Raw genomic sequence first — 21,614 nt, forward strand, 5'->3', positions numbered from 1 at the left:
AGCTTTCAGTGCTGATAACCATCATGAATTTTAGTGTTTCCAGCTAATTTTAGCACTATAAGATGATCCAGTTGTATTAATCCTGCCTCATTAATATTCCAACTTGATCACTTTATTCTGACTTCTCTACAAATGACTTTTATCTTTCAGAAGATAAAAATTCAACCTCAAAGGACAAAATGTAATCTCCAATGAAACTCTTGAATGATGTTGAAAGCATTTTTAAAGTTTTTCAGATTTATTTTGGAATACCTATTACAGGAGTATAGCACTTTTGGACAGCTTTGAAGAGGCATTTGGGCATTTACATTCTATCATTTTTTATATATAATCATACTTACATTGTTTATTAGTATGGCTTGTCTTTGAAGTTTCAGCTCAATGAAATATACTCTGTAGTTGTAGCAGTTTATCAGTACTCAGTACTCTTCCCCCAATACCCCCAATTTGGGGATCCAGTGAAAAAGTTCTCTTGAATCCAGTGAATACTATCCAAACATAAAGCAATCATTGTCAAGAATAGTGATTCTCAGGAAGCTCATGAACATCTCTGAGAACAAGGTATAGAAATAGCCATGGGTTAGAGTTTCTTTATTAGATAAAGAGTTCTTTTTCTTTTAACAAATTAAGCATTTTTGATATAACTGGAGAAGCTTTTCTGTTTGCTGCTGCAGCTTTCATTTTCTTACAGGCTTAGATATCTTGATGTGTTTTATTTCTTGTGTATGTGTGTTTTGTGGAGACCTGTTGTGGGTTCACAACAGACATGAAGTCACTATCAATGGCTAGATTGAAAAGTTGGAAACCAAAACTTCATGTGGATCTTTGGTTAAAATTTTAACATAATTAAGTTTTGTTTTATCCATTTTTAAGAGCTCATCAATTGGGCAGGCAGCTGTTCAGGCCAGTAATACTTGTATGCAGAGAAAATCCCATGGGAGTGAGAGAAAAGGAAGGCGAAGAATCGATGCAGAAGAACGAAGAGATAAAGGTGGGTTGTAGTAGTGGTAGCAGTAGTTGTGATGGTGGTGATTAATAAGAACAAAAATGATAATAGCTCATACTTATAAAATGCCTGCTATGTACCAGACAATAATTATTTCATTTGATTCTCACAACTACCCTGGGAGGTAGGTTCTTCTATTAGCTCCATTTTACAAATGATAGTGAGAGTTTAAATGATTAACCCAAAGTTACAGATTTGAATTTGAGTCTTCCTAGTTCCAGGCCCAGCACTCTTAACAAATACAAATGATTAGATGATTGCCTGGTTTAAATTCACAAGCTAGACAAGTTTTTTGTTTTATTTCTTACTAAGCATGCACGTGGACATGCACACGCACACACAAATATCTCACATCATCACATTACTATTCCATTTCTTTATCCCTTTAATGCATATACTACTCAGGGTTTTGTTCTTAACCCTTTTCTCTTCTCTTAACACCTTTCTCCTCTCCCTGATCTTATCCTTTCTAATACTTTCAGCTATGGTTTTCATATAATTGGTTCCCATATCTGTAAATGCAGTCTTTACTTTTTCCCCCAAGCTATAGACCTACAGTCCTTGTCTACTGGTAAAGGTTACCTTAGGGTCAATGTATTTTCCCACCAAAGTTTCTTTCTCCTGATTCCAACTATTCTCTTTTCTGATTTCTTAAGAATGTTCCTCACATCCTCAGTGCCAGTAGTTGTCATCCCTCTTACACAGGCCTTGGAGCAGGTAGAAGTGCTCCTGAGCTGCAACCAACCCCCCTCCCTCCCCCAAGCTGCCCAGCCTCCACTGTTTCTCACACAGAATGCACCCCATTCCCCCATGTCTCACTATACTTTTCCTCAAAGAGCAGCCACCTTGGCCTGGAATCCTTTACCATCTATCTGGCTGATATTCTCCAAGTCAGGTCTCAAATGGATCACTTCTTAGAACTCTTGTTCTTTATTTTGTATCTATATTTTTATAAACTTTGATTTTTATCTTGGTTTTTTCTGTTGCCTTCCCCAGTACTCTGTGGAGCAAGTACTTAATAAATGCTTGTTGGTTGATCCTTTTGTCACCAAACATCTCATTTCTTTCCTTGGTATTTAAGGGGGAAGTTTAAGCTTTGATGAAGCCTCTTCTGTGCCTAAGCACTCGTTTTTATTGTCTCATTTGATCCTTACAACTCTGGGAGTTAGGTGCTGTTATTATCCCAGTCTAACTTTTCAACCTTACTTCGTAGTATTTCCTTTAATATGTACTAGAAATCCTACTAGTTTGCTGTTTTTCAAATACACTTTGAAACTTCTCACCTTTTGATTATATTATTTCCGCTACCTAACATACCCTCTGCACTGCCACTTCATATGAACGCTCTCTCTTTCCACATTTTCTGCCATTCTACAAGTAATGTCATTTTTTCTGTACATCTCATCTTTTGTTGGACTTTACATTCTGTGAGGGCAGGTGCTATCTTATCCTTGTGTCCCTCACATCACTTTACCTGGTTCTTTGGATAGATGCTAAATGCAGGTTTGTTACATAAATGAATAATCCAAAAGAAAGAACTTGTTTCTAGAAAATCCTTGACTGAAAATAATGAAAGTAACTTTTGCTTTAAATTTCTTAAGCTAGTAATTTTTCAGAACCAAAATCGGATTGAATTATTTCTTTCCCTTCTGTGTCTTAATCTATTATCATTCTTGTCATTGAGTTGCAGATTTTACTTTTAGGCCATTCAAAACTTTTTCTTGTGGGTTACAGATTCAAACCCCAGGCAGATACACTTGGATCAAAAACTTGAGGCAAGCACATCAGAGGTAAATGTGTTGAACTTAATTTTATTATACCATTTTCCCCCCCTTGGCCTTCAATGCTTATTCTTTATATAAGTGAAGCTTTCACTTAAAGAGAAAAATCCTTTGGATTCAAGGCCATACTTCTGTTTTAGAGAATTTTGTATTGTTAAAAGTCTAGTTGAACAATTCTATTGTCAGTGATCTTTGCTTAGTTTGATATTTGTTTCAGATAGAGACGTCATTTTCAGCACCCTAGGTTTAGAATTTTCAGATGCAAATGGAATGGAAAACAGGGATAATATTGTCACTTCTGAAAACTTTACTAAATTATGATTCTTTTAAAATGAACTCAACATAAATAGTAACACAGTGTGCTATCTCAGGGAGAGACGGAAGCCACTCAGCGGCCACTGCCTTGCTTTTCCTGTTGGATTGCTATTTGGGATTTAAAGCTCTTCATTTGCTTTTGTCTGCAGTCAGTGGTCTTTCTCGGAATAGTGGCTCTGGGTCCCCAACCTTGGAGATGCTCTCTGCTTTAAGTCAGAAATCTTAGATTGAGAGCTATAAGGATTTTGAAGACATACAGTCTTGGGGATGAGGAAGTTGAAGGAACTTGTCTAGGGTTGTCCAGTTCCTCAGAGCCTATCTCCTGTACTCCACTTCTTTCATTATGTATACTCCAGGCTGATTGAGTTAGAGGCTACTTATTGCAGCAGCTAGACTGTAATGGGGTAGGAATGATCTGAAAATGAGATGAAATGTAGTTGAGGAATATTAACTGGAGGCTGTAGAAGAGCAAAAGAATGTGAAAAGATTAGAAATTTGGTCAAGTAGGGGCAGAATGTTTTTCAAGCTATTCTGATTTATGTAAGAAAAATTGCTAGAAACTCAGATCTGTAAGAATAGTCTATAGCATATGGATTAGAATTTCAGTGAATGAAATAAAACTATAACCACAGTTTTTCCAAGTGATTTTGACATAAAAATTTTCTGGTACCATCATCTAGCAACTTCTTACACATGAAACACAATAGAATCTAAATATCCTTTAAATATTTTTGAGGGGGCAATATTTCTGGAGTTTTGAGATAGGTTTTGTCAATAGAGAGTTGGAAAACATTAGAACATATATCATAGAATTCTAAATTAAAAAATCACTCTGGCTATTTAGTTTCCAAAGAATACTGAAGATGATGAAAAATGTCCACCAGCTTCTTCACCTTTAAGATCGAAGAAGATTGAGGGTCCATCTCCTGCTGAACAAGTATGCATATTTTGATTTTTTCTCATAGCATTCTTTTAAGTCTGGATTCATGCTTCTGTGCACTGCAATCCAGGAAGACATAGAACCTATATGTTATATGAGAGGGACTTGAACATAATTATCTCTAGAATAATTTATTATTTTTTTAAAGTGAATATGTTCTTAGCCTTTATAAAAGCGTCATTCTACAGTTACTAGTATTTGCTGTTCTTTTGTGTCCTCTTCCCATTTAGTAAGAATGAAAGTATATACTTGTTTATTAATAAGACTTTATAATGTTTACAAGTTATCACGCCCAAAATATTTTTTGTGTCCAAAGACTTTGAATGTGAGTAGGAAATTTTCAAATTCCCTATGTTACCACATGTACATGTTGTCACTGTCATGGTGGAAAACAAAACTACATGGTTCACTGATGCAGTGTTGCATTGAATTATTGTGGAACTCAGCTTGAATTGTACCCAATTTGAGAGGAAAAGTTTATGATTTAGTTACTATTTTCCACAACAAACCTGAATTCTGTTTAAAGGTGGGGGGAAGCTAGGTGGCGCAGTGGATAAAGCACAGGCCCTGGAGTCAGGAGTACCTGGGTTCAAATCCGGCCTCAGACACTTAATAATTACCTAGCTGTGTGGCCTTGGGCAAGCCACTTAACCCCATTTGCCTTGCAAAAAAACCTAAAAACAAACAAATAAATAAAAGGGTGAGGGGGAATTAAGACTAAGACCATTTAATCACTAATAAATTTGGGGGTTTTCCTAGAGATGGACTCAAATTTCTAATTGAGATTTTTTTCCCTTTGGTTTTAGTTACATGGCACTTTTTTTTTTTTTTTTTGCCCTCTTCTCTCTACCCCAACCTCAATTCAAAATGAGTTCACTGTTTTGGCTATGTTTTATGGACTTTTTCCTAGCTTGTGGGATTTTTGGTAGGCTTCTAGAGACATAAATCTCTAGCTTAAAGAAACTACAGTAAATATTTAGTGATGCCTTTTTAAAAGAATGTTGTATTGTTACATTCTAGGAATTCATTTATGATCTTTTACTTTAGGGAAAGGAAAGGAACTTTTAGTGTATGTATGCTTAACATTTTTTTCAGCAATATTACATCAGATGATTACAAAATGATTGCATTGCCTTCTTAACCTTCTTTTTTTAAGACTCCAGCAGAGCATGTGTTATTGGCAAATCCAGCTCCCCTTCAGGTTCCTTCAGAGGTGCATCTGCCTCCCACAGTGCCTTCTTTACCAGCCACTGTGCCAGTCTGGCCAAGTGAACCAACAACTTATGGACCAACAGGTTGGAAGAAAAATCAGTATTTTCAATTTGTTTATTTCTTATCCTTTTGGGAAATGAATAAAGACTTTGAGCATTGTGAATGAGTATAAGGAAAAGCATAAATAACTTTCACCAAAGATAGAATCTGTTCCTTTACTTATATGGTTTTTGTAGGAGTATTGGAGGAATTACATGTTTCATTGTAGTATCTATTCTCAATTTGAGAGATGCATGGAGGGCAGTTAAAGAAAAAGAAAATAAATGTCAGTTGAAAATTTTTTTAAAAGAATCTTGTTTAATTACATACCAAGTTTTCTATAATCTCATCAATAATGGAAAATTAAGTCAGCATTTTTTCCTCCTATTAACCTGTTTTGTCATCATAGTTGTGTCATTTAATTAATTACATTAATACCATGTGTTTTCTTTATTTTAGTTGTTAATTCTATTTTTGTTCCTCAGGCTTTACTTGATATTTATTGCAAAAGAAAATTTTCCCTATACAATATCATGTTTTTACATTTTTGAAAATGATAATGCTAGAATGTATCTAGAGGAAATTAACTGGCTGTTGAGAGAACTCATGATGATTGACTATAGTAACTAGTCTTTAAAAGTTGGAGAAGGAAAGTCTTACAGGGATACAGGCACTGTCTTCTGGTTTGAAGAGTGTTCTTCACCAAGAGATAAAAATTCTACTTGACTGCAGAAAAGTTCACAGAGGTATAGATCTGCTCTCAATCTTAGATATGCATTTCTAACATTTAAAGCTATCGCCAGATTGAGTGGACCTCTTGAGATTGTGAGCCCTCCATTATTGGAAGTGGTAGAGGAAAGTAGTTTATTTAACACTTGGGAATGTTTTAGATCAGGGCTGTCCAAAATGCATCTCACCTCTGGGTTTACTAAATGCTTTAGTGTAAAAGAAGCCTAGCTACTGCAGAAATCTCACTAAAATGGCAAATCAAAGTATATCGTCTATTCCAATAAAAACTTATAAAAGTAAAGTTGGAAAACCCTGTTTTAGATCATTCATGTTTCAGATAGAAGTTAGCTAGGAGTTCTCAACTTTTGTTGTGTCATGGTTCCCTGTTGTGTCATGGCAGTCTGGTGAAGACTATAGATTCCTTCTTAGAATGTTTTATGTACATAAAAGAATATATAAAGTATTACAAAGAAGTCCAATTATATTGAAATATAATTATAAAAAAGTCCCAAGTTCATGAGTGAACTGGAATTTATCTACAGTCCTTTTTAAGGGGTATATGGACCCCAGGTTAAGAACTCCTGGGCTAACCATTGCTAATGTTCTTCCTCTTGGAAGTTCTGAGATTATGTATTCTTGGCATCAATTTTGATAATAGTGGAAATAATCTTTGATTCTTGCTTTCCTTTTAGGTATTCCTGCTCAAATTCCCATTTTTTCAGTGACACAGACTTCTGGACCAGATTGTTCTGTATCACAAGCTCAGCTAACACCTGCCTCTGTTACTCCTGTTCCTATGCCAATTCAAGCAGTTAATCAACCTTTGATGCCTTTGCCTCAGACATTGAGCCTTTACCAAGACCCACTGTACCCAGGGTTTCCTTTAAATGAAAAAGGCGAGCAAGCCATTGCTCCACCTCCTTCGCTCTGCCACAATGGAGAGGATCTACCTAAAGGTGAGGAGTTTTTCCAATGTAATTTGGAATTATTCAAAAAACAGATTCACATTTGAAGAATAATAGGATAAGGGATTGAGAAATCTAATTACCAGTGTCAAGGAAAGGGTTTGCTTTGGGATACTGCCAAATTTTGTTTTTACAAATTGAGTATTAACAAAAGTGTTATGTCTCCATTCTCTTAATTTTAGCTTTTTTAAAAAAATGTTTTATATGATCCTGACAATTATTTGATTTATTAGACTCTGCAATAGAGGACTTAAATCAGATTTCATCCAGTCCAATAAACATTAAGTGCCTTTTGTCTACAAGACACTGTTAGTATGTCTTACTAATTTGAAAATGGTTGGATAATTTACATTAACATTATATAACATATGAATAAACCTTTGTATGATTTAGGATCTTAGCCATTTAGGAAGACTTCTTAAAAAGTAAATAAAGAACTATACATAGAATTAGGAAGGTTAATCAATGTCTTGGTTTAATCACTTTCATTTTATTAGGCACAACTTAAAAAGAAACTTAGCAATTTACTGTCACTACCATATAGTAACAGAACCCATTTTCTTATGCTAGTCAAGTTAAAATTGACAACTGCAGATTGCTTATGTAATTGTTAAAAAGATCTAATATTGAATCCTTACAAAAGCTATCAAGGCAGGCTTAGTTTCAGTATTTTATATCAGAGGAGGGGAAGGGAAAAATTGATTAAATGTGTAAATTTGTGATTTAAACTTGTATTCTTTCTTCAGATAAAAACATTCTGCGATTTTTCTTCAATCTTGGTGTGAAGGTAATGTAAAATTTTCAATAACTTTCCATTAGTTAAAACAGAAATTGCATGAAAAATTAAAGCTAATTTTCAACTTAGGGTTTAAAAATTTTAATCCACATCTTTATCCATATTTAATCAAACTCCTTAGTTTGTTAATCAGTTAAGCTATCTGATACAAACAGTTCCATTACTCTTAAATACTGAGTTTTCATTGCTTGATTTTGGGGAAAGGTATTTTTTTATGTCTAATATCACTCTTTTTTTCCTGGCTTATTTGAGAGTGTTTATAGTCAGGGGAAACAACTTGAGCATGGAAGATTAAGTAGGATGGATACATGGTATGGCTAGTAAAGTGATGTTTTGGGTTCTGGGCTCTCTGGTGATTTATATAATAGAATTATGTAGACTGACCCATTTTTCATCAGTGTAATTGGGGAGATGTAATTAGAAACTTATTTTTGCCTGTCCTTCATTCTCAAAGAATACCATAACATCAGGAAGATGGTAACATGACAATCAAGTAAATTGGATTAAAGTAAGGGAGGACTGTGCAAAGTCACCTGCCTTATTTACCCCTCCTGAACCTTCTAGGTCCTGTGACCACATAAAGATCAGTATACTTGGATGGTCCTGGATGCAATGGGAGACCTAGGCCTTTTTAAGCTAAAGTCTTTAATAGGTCTCAGTTTGACACCATTAAATGATTAGTCTAGGTAAGAAAGAAATGAGGTAAAGAATGGCATCTTTTATCTTTTTTAAAGCGTCATGAGAAGGAAAGACTTCTTTAGGGTTTCTGGCCAAAAAAGAAAACATTTACTCTGAGCCAATCAGGGACCAAACAATGACCAAACTGGGGATTAGTTTGAGATCTATTGTTGGCCTGTCTTATGAGAGGCAAAGTGATTTGATTTTAAGTCATGGTCCTTTAAAAAGAAATCTAGTCAAAAAATCCAAGACATCCTATGAGGTTTCAGTGATCAAAATTTAAATTCCTTTTGACTGAGCACCTGCAGGTAAGGGTATGATGCTCTTATGTAGACCATTTGAAAGGAAGGGAATGAAAAGAAAAGAAGAAAGTAATACTCTTTTATGTGAGAGAGGATTGTCTTTTTTGATTAATATTTACTATGTCATAAGCCTAATAACTAAGATAAGCCATTTTCTTAGTAATTTAACATGGTTATTTTCTAAAATTATTTTCCCTTTGTCAATTTTTCCTTAGTGACTTTTAGGGATTATTAATTTCAGTAACCGCTCCTTATACCATAACTGAAATTTTCTCTTGTTATAGGCAGGGACTGGTAGATTGGATCATTTGAAACAAGACAAAGTATAATCTTAGAGAATTGTTTCCTATTTTCCTTTATGGTATTATATATAAACTGTTTTGAACCACAGGTTCACTTCTTAAAAACCAAAGACAATTTATGATATGAATTGTTAAGAAAAGTACCATTAAAAATAATTTTGTCTTTTCTCATTCTTTCAGGCATACAGCTGTCCTATGTGGGCCCCACATTCTTACCTGTACCCTCTACACCAGGCATACATAGCTGCTTGTAGGATGTACCCAAAGGTTCAAGTTCCTGTGTATCCTCACAACCTTTGGTTTCCAGAAGCTTCTTCATCACAGAGTGATAATGACTGTGCACGGGCAGATGGACACTTTTCTCTGCCAACAGAAGCTCATGCTGATGATCATGGGGCACAGGTTGAGACTGGGTCTCCAACATTCTCTTCACCATTGGTTATTCCAACATCTCAGATGTCAGAGAGCCAAGAACAGATGCCTTATCAGGGCGATATTGAATCTGAGAACCCTGGACAGTTGCTTCATGCTGATTATGATGAGTCAATGGGTGGCAAGAACATATTTCCACAGCCATCCTTTGGTCCTAATCCATTTTTAGGAGCAGTCCCCATTGCACCTACTTTCTTTCCTCATTTATGGTATGGGTATCCATTTCAGGGGTTTATAGAAAATCCAGTAATGAGACAGAATGTGGTCCTGCCTCCTGATGAAAAGGGGACACTGGATCACTCTCTGGAAAACCCAGATCTGTCTAAAGAATGTAGTTCCATTTCAGCAGCAGATCAGTATCAAGAAGTGAGAAGTGAAACACCACTTCCCCTCCCTGTTGCTGGGGTGACCAGTAAGCATGATGGCCAGGCTGACCAGTCACTACCAAGGATGCCGAAAGGGGAAAAAGCTTTTGCTACTGGTTCTGTAGAAGTAAAGGTTCATCTTCCGCCTCAGATGTTAAATGTAGAAAGAGAATCTCTGCCATTACCTGTTGAACCTGAACTTATTAAAAGAACTATAGCCAATCCTAAAGAAAGAGCAGAGAAAGTCAAAGATTCCAAGACCACTGATCACTTGGCCAGCCCAGTGGCCAGTTCGGTAGACAGGGTACAGAGAGCAAGGGAGGAGAGTTCTGAGGATGAAAATGAAGTGTCCAGTATTCTGAAGGGTGGTAGATCCAAACAATTCTACAATCAGACATATGGAGGCAGGAAGTTTAAAAATGACTGGGGCTACCCTTCTAGTAGAGCAGGGTATCAGCACCCAAGAAGTGATGAGTCTTGGAAAGGGCAGCCTAATAGAAGCAGGGAAGAAGGTTATCAGTATCGTAACTTTAGAGGGAGACCATATAGGGGAGATAGGAGAAGATCAGGGATGGGAGAGGGCCACAGGGGACAGCACACTTAGAATAGGCTACTTTTGGAGAGTATTAAGTGTTAAAACCATTTGCAAAGTGGCTTAAGTTCCCAGCTTATCTTATTTTTTAATTAAGAGGGGAAACATCCAATCCTGAAGTTGGAAACAGCTTTTCTCCCTAACCAAGTAACCTCAACTTGAGACTTAGGGGCAGATGATTCCTGGCATTACATTTTTTTTTTCTTCATTGAAAATTTGTTGTGATTTCAGTTATTTGAAGTGTCACTTTCTTCTTCCCTTTCCCTCACAGGAACCTAGAAAATAAGTGGTGTAAAATATAAAAAAAAAGTTTAATATAAAGCATTGTAGATTTAGTATTGTTTTTTTCCTACTTAATGCAGTTTGAGTTTGTGATATATGGTATTGAAAATGTATGCTTATGTTTACTGAAAGGACAGAAATATAGTGTTTGATGTGATTTAGATTCTAAAAAGATAACATTGCACCAAATAGAAATGTATATTTTATTATGCAATGCCTTAGTCATAAACTGGGCTAAAAAATTCTCAGCCTACAACACTGTTGTCTTTGATATGCTTCCAACCCAAAGGCCTTTCATCTCAATATCTGTCAAACTTGAATAATGTTTTCTCTTTAATATTTCATATAAGGCAGCCGATTAACCTGTGTCTTAGAAATGTTGTACATAGTTCTTTTAATATTCATAGGGTATATTTTTGAATTTTAGAGTGATTTGTTGATCTTGAGATTGCAGGCAAGGATAGATATTTGTGGAAAAAAAAAGGAAATTCAGTGATATGGCTGTTCCCACCAAGAATTCTTAGCACTGGTGTAAATATCATGGTGCCTACTCGAACGAAATTGTAGATGCTATGCATTTTGAAAATAATTCTGCACCTGTTAGAACCGCAGAAATTTTTTAATGCCACTTTAACACTAATGCACTGACAGATTCTAAATATTTTGTGAGAAGAGATGTAAACATGAATATTTTTTTTTAGCTTGACAAGTTTATATGGAGAGCTACTGGGTTTTTTTCATTTTTTTTTGTTTTGTTTTTGGTTCTTCATGCACTGTTGCTTATGTTTATCATTCTTCATATGCATGTTCCGATTATGACTCTATTCTATAAAAAAAAGATGACTGTGACTTTCAGTCCTTTTCTAGAGGTTGCTGCTAGAAGATGGGTTTTACTTTGTATTTTAAAACCATTGTTACCTTAGATGACATTTGTGAATGTGTGATGAGAATGTTTTTTGTTTTTTAATTTTGACCTTTCACTAGTCCCTCCAGTATTCCCATTTATCCCCTTTGCATGTTGCACTCTGTCCTCATTTGGAGATTTGACTCTGAATAACACAGTATTATTCATCTGTGTTTCTTTGTAAAATAATAACTGTAGTTTATATTTTATATCTGTATATACCAATGTGAAGCATACCCTCTTTTTTCATGTTGAAGAGATTATCTACTTTTTGATCAGGAAGCTTGAGTTGAGACCATGCTATGCAAATAACAGAATGGTTTTTCTTTGCATGACATGTGTAATGCCTAGCCAAAAATTAGTGTAGTGGCTTTTTCTTTCTTTATTAGAAAATGCTTACAGCAAGTATAATTTATTTGAATTTGGTAACCTGAAATAGGTTTTTTTTTCTGGTAACCTTCAGAAAAGTTCAGATGCTAGCTGGGCTTAGTGAATCTCTACTGTACTGTATAATGGTTATTTACCTCTGTGCTATTTTAATTAGCCAAATTCTTAAGTTTGGGTCCTACCAATTTGAGTAGTGATTAAATTTTATCAGTTATCTAAAATTTTGAGAGCACTTTGAAAGATAGCATTTTATTATTGATGGTGCTTGCTAAAAATCTATAGTGACTAATTGTTTTATGCTCCCAGAAATGCTTTAGAGAAGCTGGTGGTGATCACATCAGTAGCTTGTGAGCTAGAACAGTTGATGAAAGTAATACTAAAGTCTTTTTCCTTTAATGTATTGTGTGTGTATATGGTTGAATTATGGAAGAAAAGTTAAATCTAGAAAAATTATACCTTTATAGCCCATGCTTGTTAATTGCCTATAAGTAATCTTCATGAAAGCCACATTTATAGATGTTTAGATTATTAGGTTTAAATGAAGCTAAAAGTTCCAATCTCAGGAGGCAAGGAAATGGTAGTTTTTTCATCCAGTCTTTTTCTGGAAATGCTTAAAAATTGGCTATAGAAGAATATTTTCGTTTCTACACAATCACTAGCTGCCTTACAACACTGGAGTGAGAGAAAAGACTAAGTTGTAGTTTTTGAAGAAAACAGAACTGTTTTCCACACCCCGTTTTTAAGGTATAGAATTGAAACAGTGTTGAAAAGAGATTTTTTTTTTAGGAGATGGTACTTTGCTTGGTATCCACTGGAATTAAAAAAACCTCTGCTTTTAAAAAACACTTTTATGATTTAACAATCCCTTACAGATGTGGATTTTTAAAAATTTAGACTTTTTTCTTAAGCTGAGGTCAAATTAGAGACAAATGTATAATTTCCTTCCTCCTTCACTTCAATTTATTTTGTTTTGTAGTTACCCACGAGTTTCTATGTATGATGGCATAAAATTACAGTGGTCTTCTGTGAGCAACTTTGTATATATAGGAGAATGGACTCATTTATACTAACAGCTGGAAATTATGGGACTTCTCCATGTTATAGAAGTCTTCATCTTAAAGTGAAATTATTGAAGTACTGACCAAAGTTTGCCTACTAGCTTTTATTAAGTTAGGCATTGTCTGTTTGACTTGTTTTCCTACCCTCATTCCTTTTAGTATTACAGAGCTTTATGATATCCTCAGCAAATTTGTGACCTGGGGAGTATTGGCTGTTTTTCATTGTAGTTCTTTTCTAGCCAGCATATTGTTGGTGTCTTAAAAATCCTGTGCACTGCTTCCTCTCATTCACATTAATTCATCTGGTATGACAGACCCAAGCTTGTGGTTTGTATAGAACTGCAGAGTTTGCCAGACCCCCACCAACTGTGATAGAACTTATGTGACTGAATCTCCCTTTTCTCTTTCTCACTAGTGTATTAGTTGTTTCTTTTGTGACTTAAGGTGGTTGTATTAAAATTCCTATGAACTTCTAACTTGTTTCAGACGGTGCAATAAAAGTTTTTTTCTAACCCTTTCTGGCTTAGAAACTTGATCAGCCATCTCATAAACTAGCAATATTTATTACTGCATCTTTTTTGTTTCTCCTTCAAGTTTTTGATAAAGTAAACTTTCTGACTTTCTCTTAGGGTACTAAGAAAGGTCCATAAAGAGTGTAGCCTGAAGGTAAACATTTGGCTACGCTATATTATCTTTGTTTACTGTATTTTGCCCTAGATTTTATGTCTAAATAACTACTGTGTGTCTCTTTGGTTAAGTTGAAGTGATAGATGGTCCACATGTCAATTCAGTGAATTAAGTAATTTTGCCAGGTAGCAACAGCCATTTATTTTTCACTAATTGGGACATTTTCCCAAAGATAGATTTTTTCAGAAACACCAGTTATAGAGTATCCTAGATGAGGGGTGGGTGCATGTCTTATTGTGGGGCAACAGCAACTTTGGGGTTGAATTTACTTGAATGGAATAGAAATTGCATTGTTACAGAACTAGAAAAAAATCTTATATGTATGGAAAAAAAGATAATAGCCTTACACTGAAAAATAATACTTTAAGCATGTGAAGATGTGATCCTTTGTGATGTTCCTTGTATAGAAATATATATATATGTATATATATATGTGTGTGTGTGTATATATGTGTATATACATACACACATGTATCTTTTGAAGTGTTGAAAGGAAAATAGTACTTTATATTCTTTATCATATCACTTTTTTGTAAGTGTTCAATATATTCCTGTTTATTTTTCTATGTTCTGTTTTGTAGCCTTAAGAAGTGTTTCAAAAGTATCTGAATGTATAAAATAATAGTAAATGCCCTACATGGTGTGATGCTGCATTGTACATAAAACTGTGCATATATTAAATTTTGTTTGTCTCAAAAGCTTCTTGAAATACTTTGATTTAGAAGTTTTAGCAGATAGTGTGGTAGAGCATGTCAGTATATTGTAACAGCAATTTGATCCTGGAGGAAAGGTTTTACATTAACTGGCTAAAGGAAAGTATGTGAAGCTAGAAAATGTATGATTAGAAAAATGATTTTAATTTTACTTAGCTCTCTACTCAACTGTGAGGACTTAAAAACGATTCGTCATTTTATTTTGCTTGAATCTGTACTTTCTTATATTGGAGTTTTTGTGTATAATCCTTTGTAAATATTTTAAAATATAGTAGCTTGTTAAAGTAACCACACCTTCATTTCACATGTAAAAATTTATGTCCAGTCCCCCTATCTTCCCTGGTTCTTCAAATTTGCTTTGGTCCCACCAACATTTCTAGGATTGTCAGTTTTTACCTGCTGTCTTAGCTTTTTTATTCTTTGTTTCTTTATATCATAAAGTTAAGCTATGTAGCATCTATAAAACAGATTTATATGTAAAAGAGCACCACCTAGAGAAATGGGGGGGTATATTGTTTAAAGTCAATTTTAAACAATCATCTGTATTAAGTTAATTATCTATTAGAATAACCTAAGAATTTAGGAGGGATAAGTGGCATCTTTTAGAGTATTGAGAATAAATCAGTGTAATAATAAAGAACTTGACACATTTTCTTTGGAGGAAATGTTTTAAATGATCACTTTTTTCTTCAAAGTCTTACTATTTCTATATAGTCTCTGAAGTCATGACTTCTTAGCTGTTCAGATACTGTAAAACCACAAGATTTTTGAGCCAAAAATGTCTAATGTTTCAAGTTTCTTTAGTTGTGTTTGAAGCTCATCTAAAAAGTTTCAGACCTTTCACTTTTTACCAGTCGATTTCAATTTCTAAGCATGGAAAGATTTGTTATATGAATAAATTTTTATATACAGGGTTAAATACCTTTTTGGACCTAGTCTAGATAATTTTATGAAATCAAGCCAATACATGGTTGCCTTTCTTCCACTTTGCATGACTGAGTAACATTTGGAAAGGTTCAAGATATAAGGATGTTATGCTCTGTTCAATTTTTTCAGCATTATGTAAAATCTCATATTATTGCTGTGGATTTAACCATTTACCCCAAATACTGGGAGGAGCCTTGAACTTGGAGTCAAAAATTGATTCTAAACTCTGAGGTTTTGTCATTCTGGGCCAGTCAAGTTTCTTTATATATAAAATAGAAGAGATCATGCTACCTGAAATAATGTTAGTGATGAAGCCGGGGTGTCAGATTGAGGATAGACTTAGAGGAAGGGAAATCTTCCATTCATCTGATGCCTGAGACACAGAGTCGCTCAAGTGAAGGGCAAAGAATTTTTCAAATAACTTATTTCAACTGATATATCTTTCTTTTGGTGCGTAGGTGGGAATGTAAGTATACAGAGGTCATGGATGTAGTATCATGAATGGCTTCCAGGTTAGTGAAGGGAGGAAGCTCTGTCAGACAGTAATAAGTCCATTCACCTTTACCTGGCATGTTATCAGTCTTTTCCTTTGCCTACCATTCAGTCAGTTGCCACATCCTGCCCATTCTTGCTTTTATGATGTCTCATTTGTGTCACCCTTTTTGAAACAGTTGCCTGTCCCATTGACTGCTTTGGCCTCCACTCTCCTTGTACAGGGTGCTGTTTCACCCGCATTCATTGCCTTCCCCAGTTTGGACTGCCTGTTTAGCCAACTTTCCTTCTCATTGTTCACTGTCTTCTGAATGCATCTTACAATCTTTCTTTGCTCTTGCTAACTTGGATGCTGTTTTCTTTCCCCACTGCCTTTTTTCCACTATTTCCAGCTCAAGTCCCTTTCCCTCCAGGAAACCTTGGGTTTAAACTCACGGAAAACTCTTTTCTGGTTCTCTCCAGGATTGGTTTTTGTACTGCTCATTTGAAAAAAGGCTGTCTTCAAGCAAAATCCTTTTTTATTTACGTAGATCATTTCTAGCTAAATCCTAAAATTCTTTTTAACCAGGACTATTTTACAGTGATCTGAGTTAATGTGAAAAAAAGTCATTGTGTGGAACTACATGTTTCCCACAATAACACCTAGGAGAATAAATGAAGATTAAGTCATGTCTTCATTTTGGGAAATGATGGGATCATTTATGAAAGGTAAGCTCAGCATGGGACTATCAGAGTTGCTTTATGTAGGATTAGTGGTATATGGGTATATGTAAAAAGATAATTTGCCAGTCATACATCAGGGAGGGAAGATAATCTGGAAATCTAGAGATGACTACATGTATATGACCTTGTTTTCTGTGATAAAGATCTGCAAGTAGAATCTGGTTTTAATGAGATAAATAATGCAGAGAATTTTAATTGTCTATATCATGACTGTCATCCTAGGGCTGCATTAAAATAAATTACTCAAGGGTCATTATGATACACTAATATAATAGTTAATTTACAGTCTTACCTTAGGTTTAGCAAGTGCTGTGCAAAGTCATGAGACTTGTAACTTATTAGAAAGTGGGGGAAGGCGGGTCAGCAGTAAGAAAGGGGCAAAGTAAAACAACAGACAACAATGGAAAGGTATATGCATACTAATCATCCTACAGATGGAAAGCATCCCCACACATTGAAAATTCTGTGTGCTATGTTCCATCTGAAATAACTGCTTTTAAAAACACTAAAATTAACACCAACAAAATTATTAGTGATGGAATTAAAAAATCTAGTACCTATTCCATTCAAATTCTTCTTTCACTCAAATTTAGAACCCCCAGGTGGGTTGCATGCTGGATGGCTCTGGTCTGTATTGTCACACCTTACACTAGGGAGGAAGTTTGGAAACTGATACCCTACTTTTTCAATCACATCTCTCCTTTTACCCAACTTGCTGACAGGCAAGGCACTCCTGGGATAGATTTTGACTGGAAGTTAAATGAGGATGTGGACACGAGAATGGCAGAACCTAGTAGTGCTTAATACTGATCTTAAATTTGGAACTGCTGTAAGTCTCCACTAAACCTGTATTTCTCTCTTTGACGTTCCGATCCAGCATGAGGCACCCCTGGGTTACAGGCTGGGGAGATCTTTACTTAACTGTGTGTGGCTGGTTTGTTTAGGATTGGGCAGGAAAGGGACCCTAGGTAACTGAATTGACCAGCTAGTGGTGCCTCTAGATAGAGGGCCAGTAAAGTAACCTTTCAAGTGATTGACTTTTAAATACACTCATTAAGAAGTTTATCTAGGGGCTGCTAGATGGTGAACAGGATAGAGCACTAGCCTTGGAGTCAGGAGTACCTGGGTTCAAATCCGACTTCATACTTAATATTACCTAGCTGTGTGGCCTTGGGCAAGCACTTAACCCTATTGCCTTGAAAAATCTTAAAAAAAAAAAAAGGTTTATCTAGAAGTAATTGATAAATTGGTTGAGTTTTTGTATTTGAACAGTGACAGTAGGACCCTGGTCCATGAACTGGTTTATCCAGCTAGGTTCACCTTGATACCACAGTCTGTAATGAATATTTAGTCTGACACGTTATGCTGAAGAGCTGCAGGGGACTGTCCCAGGACATTTAGGAGGCTTTTTGGGGAGCTTGGCTTTTATTGGGGTGGGGGTGAATGTGAACTTCAAAGGAATCCAGATGATTCTGGAAGTGGGATAAGAAGGACCACTTACAGCTGATTGGATGAGTGGGATCCCATATCTATGAAGTTCTAGAGATGTTTCAATGGGACTTAAAGGGAGGACTACTCCCTCACCTCAGTCCCATGCCCCAGACACCCCTGAACTCACCCTGGCAGAAATGGCTGCTTTGCTCCATATGTGGAGTCATGTGCCTCTTTTAGACCTGTGGTTGGCACCCATCCTGCTGCCAGTGTGGGAGTAACTGGTGAGACACGGGACAATACAGATCCTAGGGTGAAGCTGCCCTGGAACGAAGTGCCAGAGTCAGAGAGCAGAGCTTGCTTGGTGCCAGATGGGCAAACTCCCCCAGGGAGCAGCTGCCAGTTTGCCCACCTAAACACTACAGCAGAGGGGTGCCTGGCAGAGCTGGAAGGGTGCAGGGTCCCATTGGCAGGGCGCACTGAAGCAGGTCCCAGAGCAATGGAACCCAATGATGGCCTTGGGGATCCCTCAGCTTTCTGGAATTCTAAAACCTGTTACCTCATATCCCAGTATTGTGCCCATTGGTGATGGGACAGACAGCTTATGCCCAGGGACTGCTTGGCTAGCTTTCTGGCAGTAAGGGGAAGGTGGATGTGTCTACACAACTCCCACAGGAGTGGGGCCTGGTCTCCTGTTTGAGGGCTCCCCGAAAAAGAGGTGTGAGTGGGTGGGCCGTAGTGCATTAGACAATTCTCCCTGATGTTCCTGGTGCTGCTTTCCTCCCTTCTAAAGCCCAGAAAGGTTCTCTTTCCATTAAAAGACAGATTCATCTCATTGTTTAGATCTGAAATTTGTTCCTTTCAACAGGGTGTGTGGCACAACAAAGCCTGGACTTTCTGGTTATCAGTTTGGCCATGATCAATTGACCCCTTCAGGGGACTAATCTTAGTTTTTACTTTTTTTCTCCAGTAGGTCAAGGGCTGATATGGAATGACCCTAAAATAATTTTTGTGGTGCAAGTTCCTCTGGAAGATTTGGAGAACTTCACCACCAAAGGTCTGGTGCCATATCAAGGTGTCCTGACAGTTTTCCCATCACTGGATTCCAATAATGAGGAGAGAGTGAGGGGGATGACTTTACAACTGCCTCACTAGAAGCCAATTCATTTGCGAGTCAAGACATTACCCTCCTTGATGTCATTGGTCCTCTTAGAGAAAGGTGAACAACCAACAGCAGCAGTCTGGTGTCCTGGAGAAAAATACCCTAACCCTCTAGCCCTACACAAGTTAGGCTTTTCTATCACTTCCTTTTATCACTTCAAAATCACAAGGAATTCCTGGGTGCTCTGTGAAATTGTTTTGCTCTGGAGGAAGGGGAACTTTCCTCAAAAAAGGAATCAACTTTCAGAGTACTTCTCTACTATGGGTAGCAATAATTGTTCATTGTTGTGGGGATAAGTGATTTGCCCAAGGCCACACAGCTAGTTAATTATTAAGTGCCTGAGGTCAAATTTGAACTCAGGTCCTCCTGACTCCAGGGCCTCTCTGCCCCTGAGATCCTTTTTGTGTTGTCCTGATGGAATAGGACAGGATATAAGATTAGAGCTATGGTTCCCAGTCTTGGCTTGCAACCTAGATTAGACCACAGAAGAGATGGACAAGGGAAACTTTTATTTAGCAAAAAACCTGACACTATGAATGTAATAATAAAAAAAAAGGAATAACCAAAAACATGGGATTACCTAACTCTTGGAAAGTTAGGAAGAACTAGGAGGAAATTCCCCCCCCCCCCCCCAACAACTACAACATGGAGATGGGGGGGAAAAAAACCAACAAAACATGAAGCAAATGTTGAAAGATCATGGCCAAGATTGACTTCAAAAGAAAGATATGCTTAAGAAAGAACTTTCTCTACTTCTTTGCAGGGTTGGGAGACCATGTGTAGAATACTAGACACAGCAAACTTGAATTTTGTTGAATTCTTCCCCTCCCCCCATTTTTAAATAAGGGAGTTTTTCTGGGAGAGGGAAGGCAACATTAGGAAATGTAGGTGATATAAAAAAAATTAAAACTAAAGAAAAAAACATTCCCTAAAGTTTTGTTCAAACAATGGAATAATTTATTTTTTGCTTTTTGGTGGGGAGGGAAGAATGAACTATTAAGTTTTTTCCTAATGACTAATTCATTAGCAATAGTAGTGGAGATGCCTACCTTGACCAACTGATCCTGTTGTTCACTGTCCCTGACAAATTGCACTATTTTCCAATTGCCTGGAAAGGTAGTTTTTCAAAATTCATTCTTTTACAAATATAAATAGCCCTGTTTTCTTTTTTTAATAGTCCTATTTTTTATAACATTTTAAATCATGTGTCAGTCAATAAGTCAGTGAGTGTGCATTTATTTTACTTATTCTTATACCCACTTTAGTGGATAGTCAAAGGAAGGCAAAGGGACAAGGATAAATGTGATTAGCAAATCACACCTCCCATGTGTTCTTATGCAGCTTTGACTCACTATCTTTTTGAAAAATTTTGTTCTTGAAAAGTAGACTTGAAATCACTTCATTGGATTGTGATTATTTCATGATTTTATATTATTACAATAATTTTGTTATACGAGTAAACATAAACCCCCTCCCCCTGAAGATGAGAAACCTCAAAAATAGAGAGAAAAAAAATACTTCAGACTGTGTTCAGATTCCAATGGCTCTGTCTCTGGGGTGAGTTGCTTTCTTTATCACAAGTCCACCAGAGAAGTTGCTTCAATATTTTCCCCCACAGTTACTATTACTAGCTGTATTTCCCTCCACTCTATTCCTTCCCACCCTCATCTATTTTATTCTCTCCTTTCATCCTGGCCCTGTCCAAAAGTATGTTGTATCTGAGTACCCTCTCCCTCAATCTTCCCTCTCTTCTATCACCTATCCCCACTTCCCTCCCCCTATTCCTCCTTATCTCGTCCCTTTCTTCTCATTTTTCTCTAGGTTAAGATAGATTTCCTCACCCTATTAAGTGTGTGTGTTATTTCCTCTCTGAGCCATCTCTGATGTGAATGAAGGCTCACTCATCCCCCCCTTGCCTCCCCCCCTTCCACTTCATTTAAAAAGCTTTTTCCTTGACTCTTATGTGAAATTTCTTAGCTTCTTCATCTAATTTTTCTTCCTCCCAGTACTTCCCTTTATCACCCATAGACTCCATCTTTTTACTATATTATACCATTATATTCTGCTCCTTCCTGTGCCATGTCTATATATGCTCCTTCTAACTGCTCTTATAAATGAAAGTTCATATCAATTATCAATATCTTCTTCCCATGCAGGAATACAAACAGTTCAATATCATTAAGTTCCTCATTTAGTCCCTCTCTTCCACTCCCTCTGTGGTTCACCAGAGTCCTGTACTTGGAGATCAAACTTTTACCGCTTTGGTTGTTTCAATAGGAAAGTTTGAAAGTCCCCTGTTTTATTGAAAGTTCATCTTTTCCCCTGAAAGAGGATGTTCAGTTTTGCTGGGTGGTTGATTCTCGGTTGTAAACCAGGATCTTTTGCGTTCCGGAA

General features: G+C 36.4%; 2 protein-coding genes across 11 annotated transcripts in view; both read left to right on the top strand.

The window, feature by feature from the left end:
• Positions 1-14,470, top strand: part of OTUD4 (OTU deubiquitinase 4) — a 52,983-nt gene extending 38,513 nt beyond the window's left edge. Inside the window, exons 15-21 of the mRNA XM_074229205.1 lie at positions 874-991; positions 2,741-2,796; positions 3,947-4,039; positions 5,199-5,337; positions 6,715-6,978; positions 7,734-7,774; positions 9,246-14,470. Coding sequence (XP_074085306.1) covers positions 874-991; positions 2,741-2,796; positions 3,947-4,039; positions 5,199-5,337; positions 6,715-6,978; positions 7,734-7,774; positions 9,246-10,466 — 1,932 coding nt within the window. The 3' untranslated portion in view covers positions 10,467-14,470. The remainder of the gene's footprint in view (positions 1-873; positions 992-2,740; positions 2,797-3,946; positions 4,040-5,198; positions 5,338-6,714; positions 6,979-7,733; positions 7,775-9,245) is intronic.
• Positions 1-21,614, top strand: part of ANAPC10 (anaphase promoting complex subunit 10) — a 694,704-nt gene that overhangs the window by 464,291 nt on the left and 208,799 nt on the right. The gene's annotated exons all lie outside the window — the stretch shown is intronic.

Source organism: Macrotis lagotis, chromosome 3, assembly GCF_037893015.1.
Source record: "Macrotis lagotis isolate mMagLag1 chromosome 3, bilby.v1.9.chrom.fasta, whole genome shotgun sequence".
NCBI classification, from domain to species: Eukaryota; Metazoa; Chordata; class Mammalia; order Peramelemorphia; family Peramelidae; genus Macrotis; species Macrotis lagotis.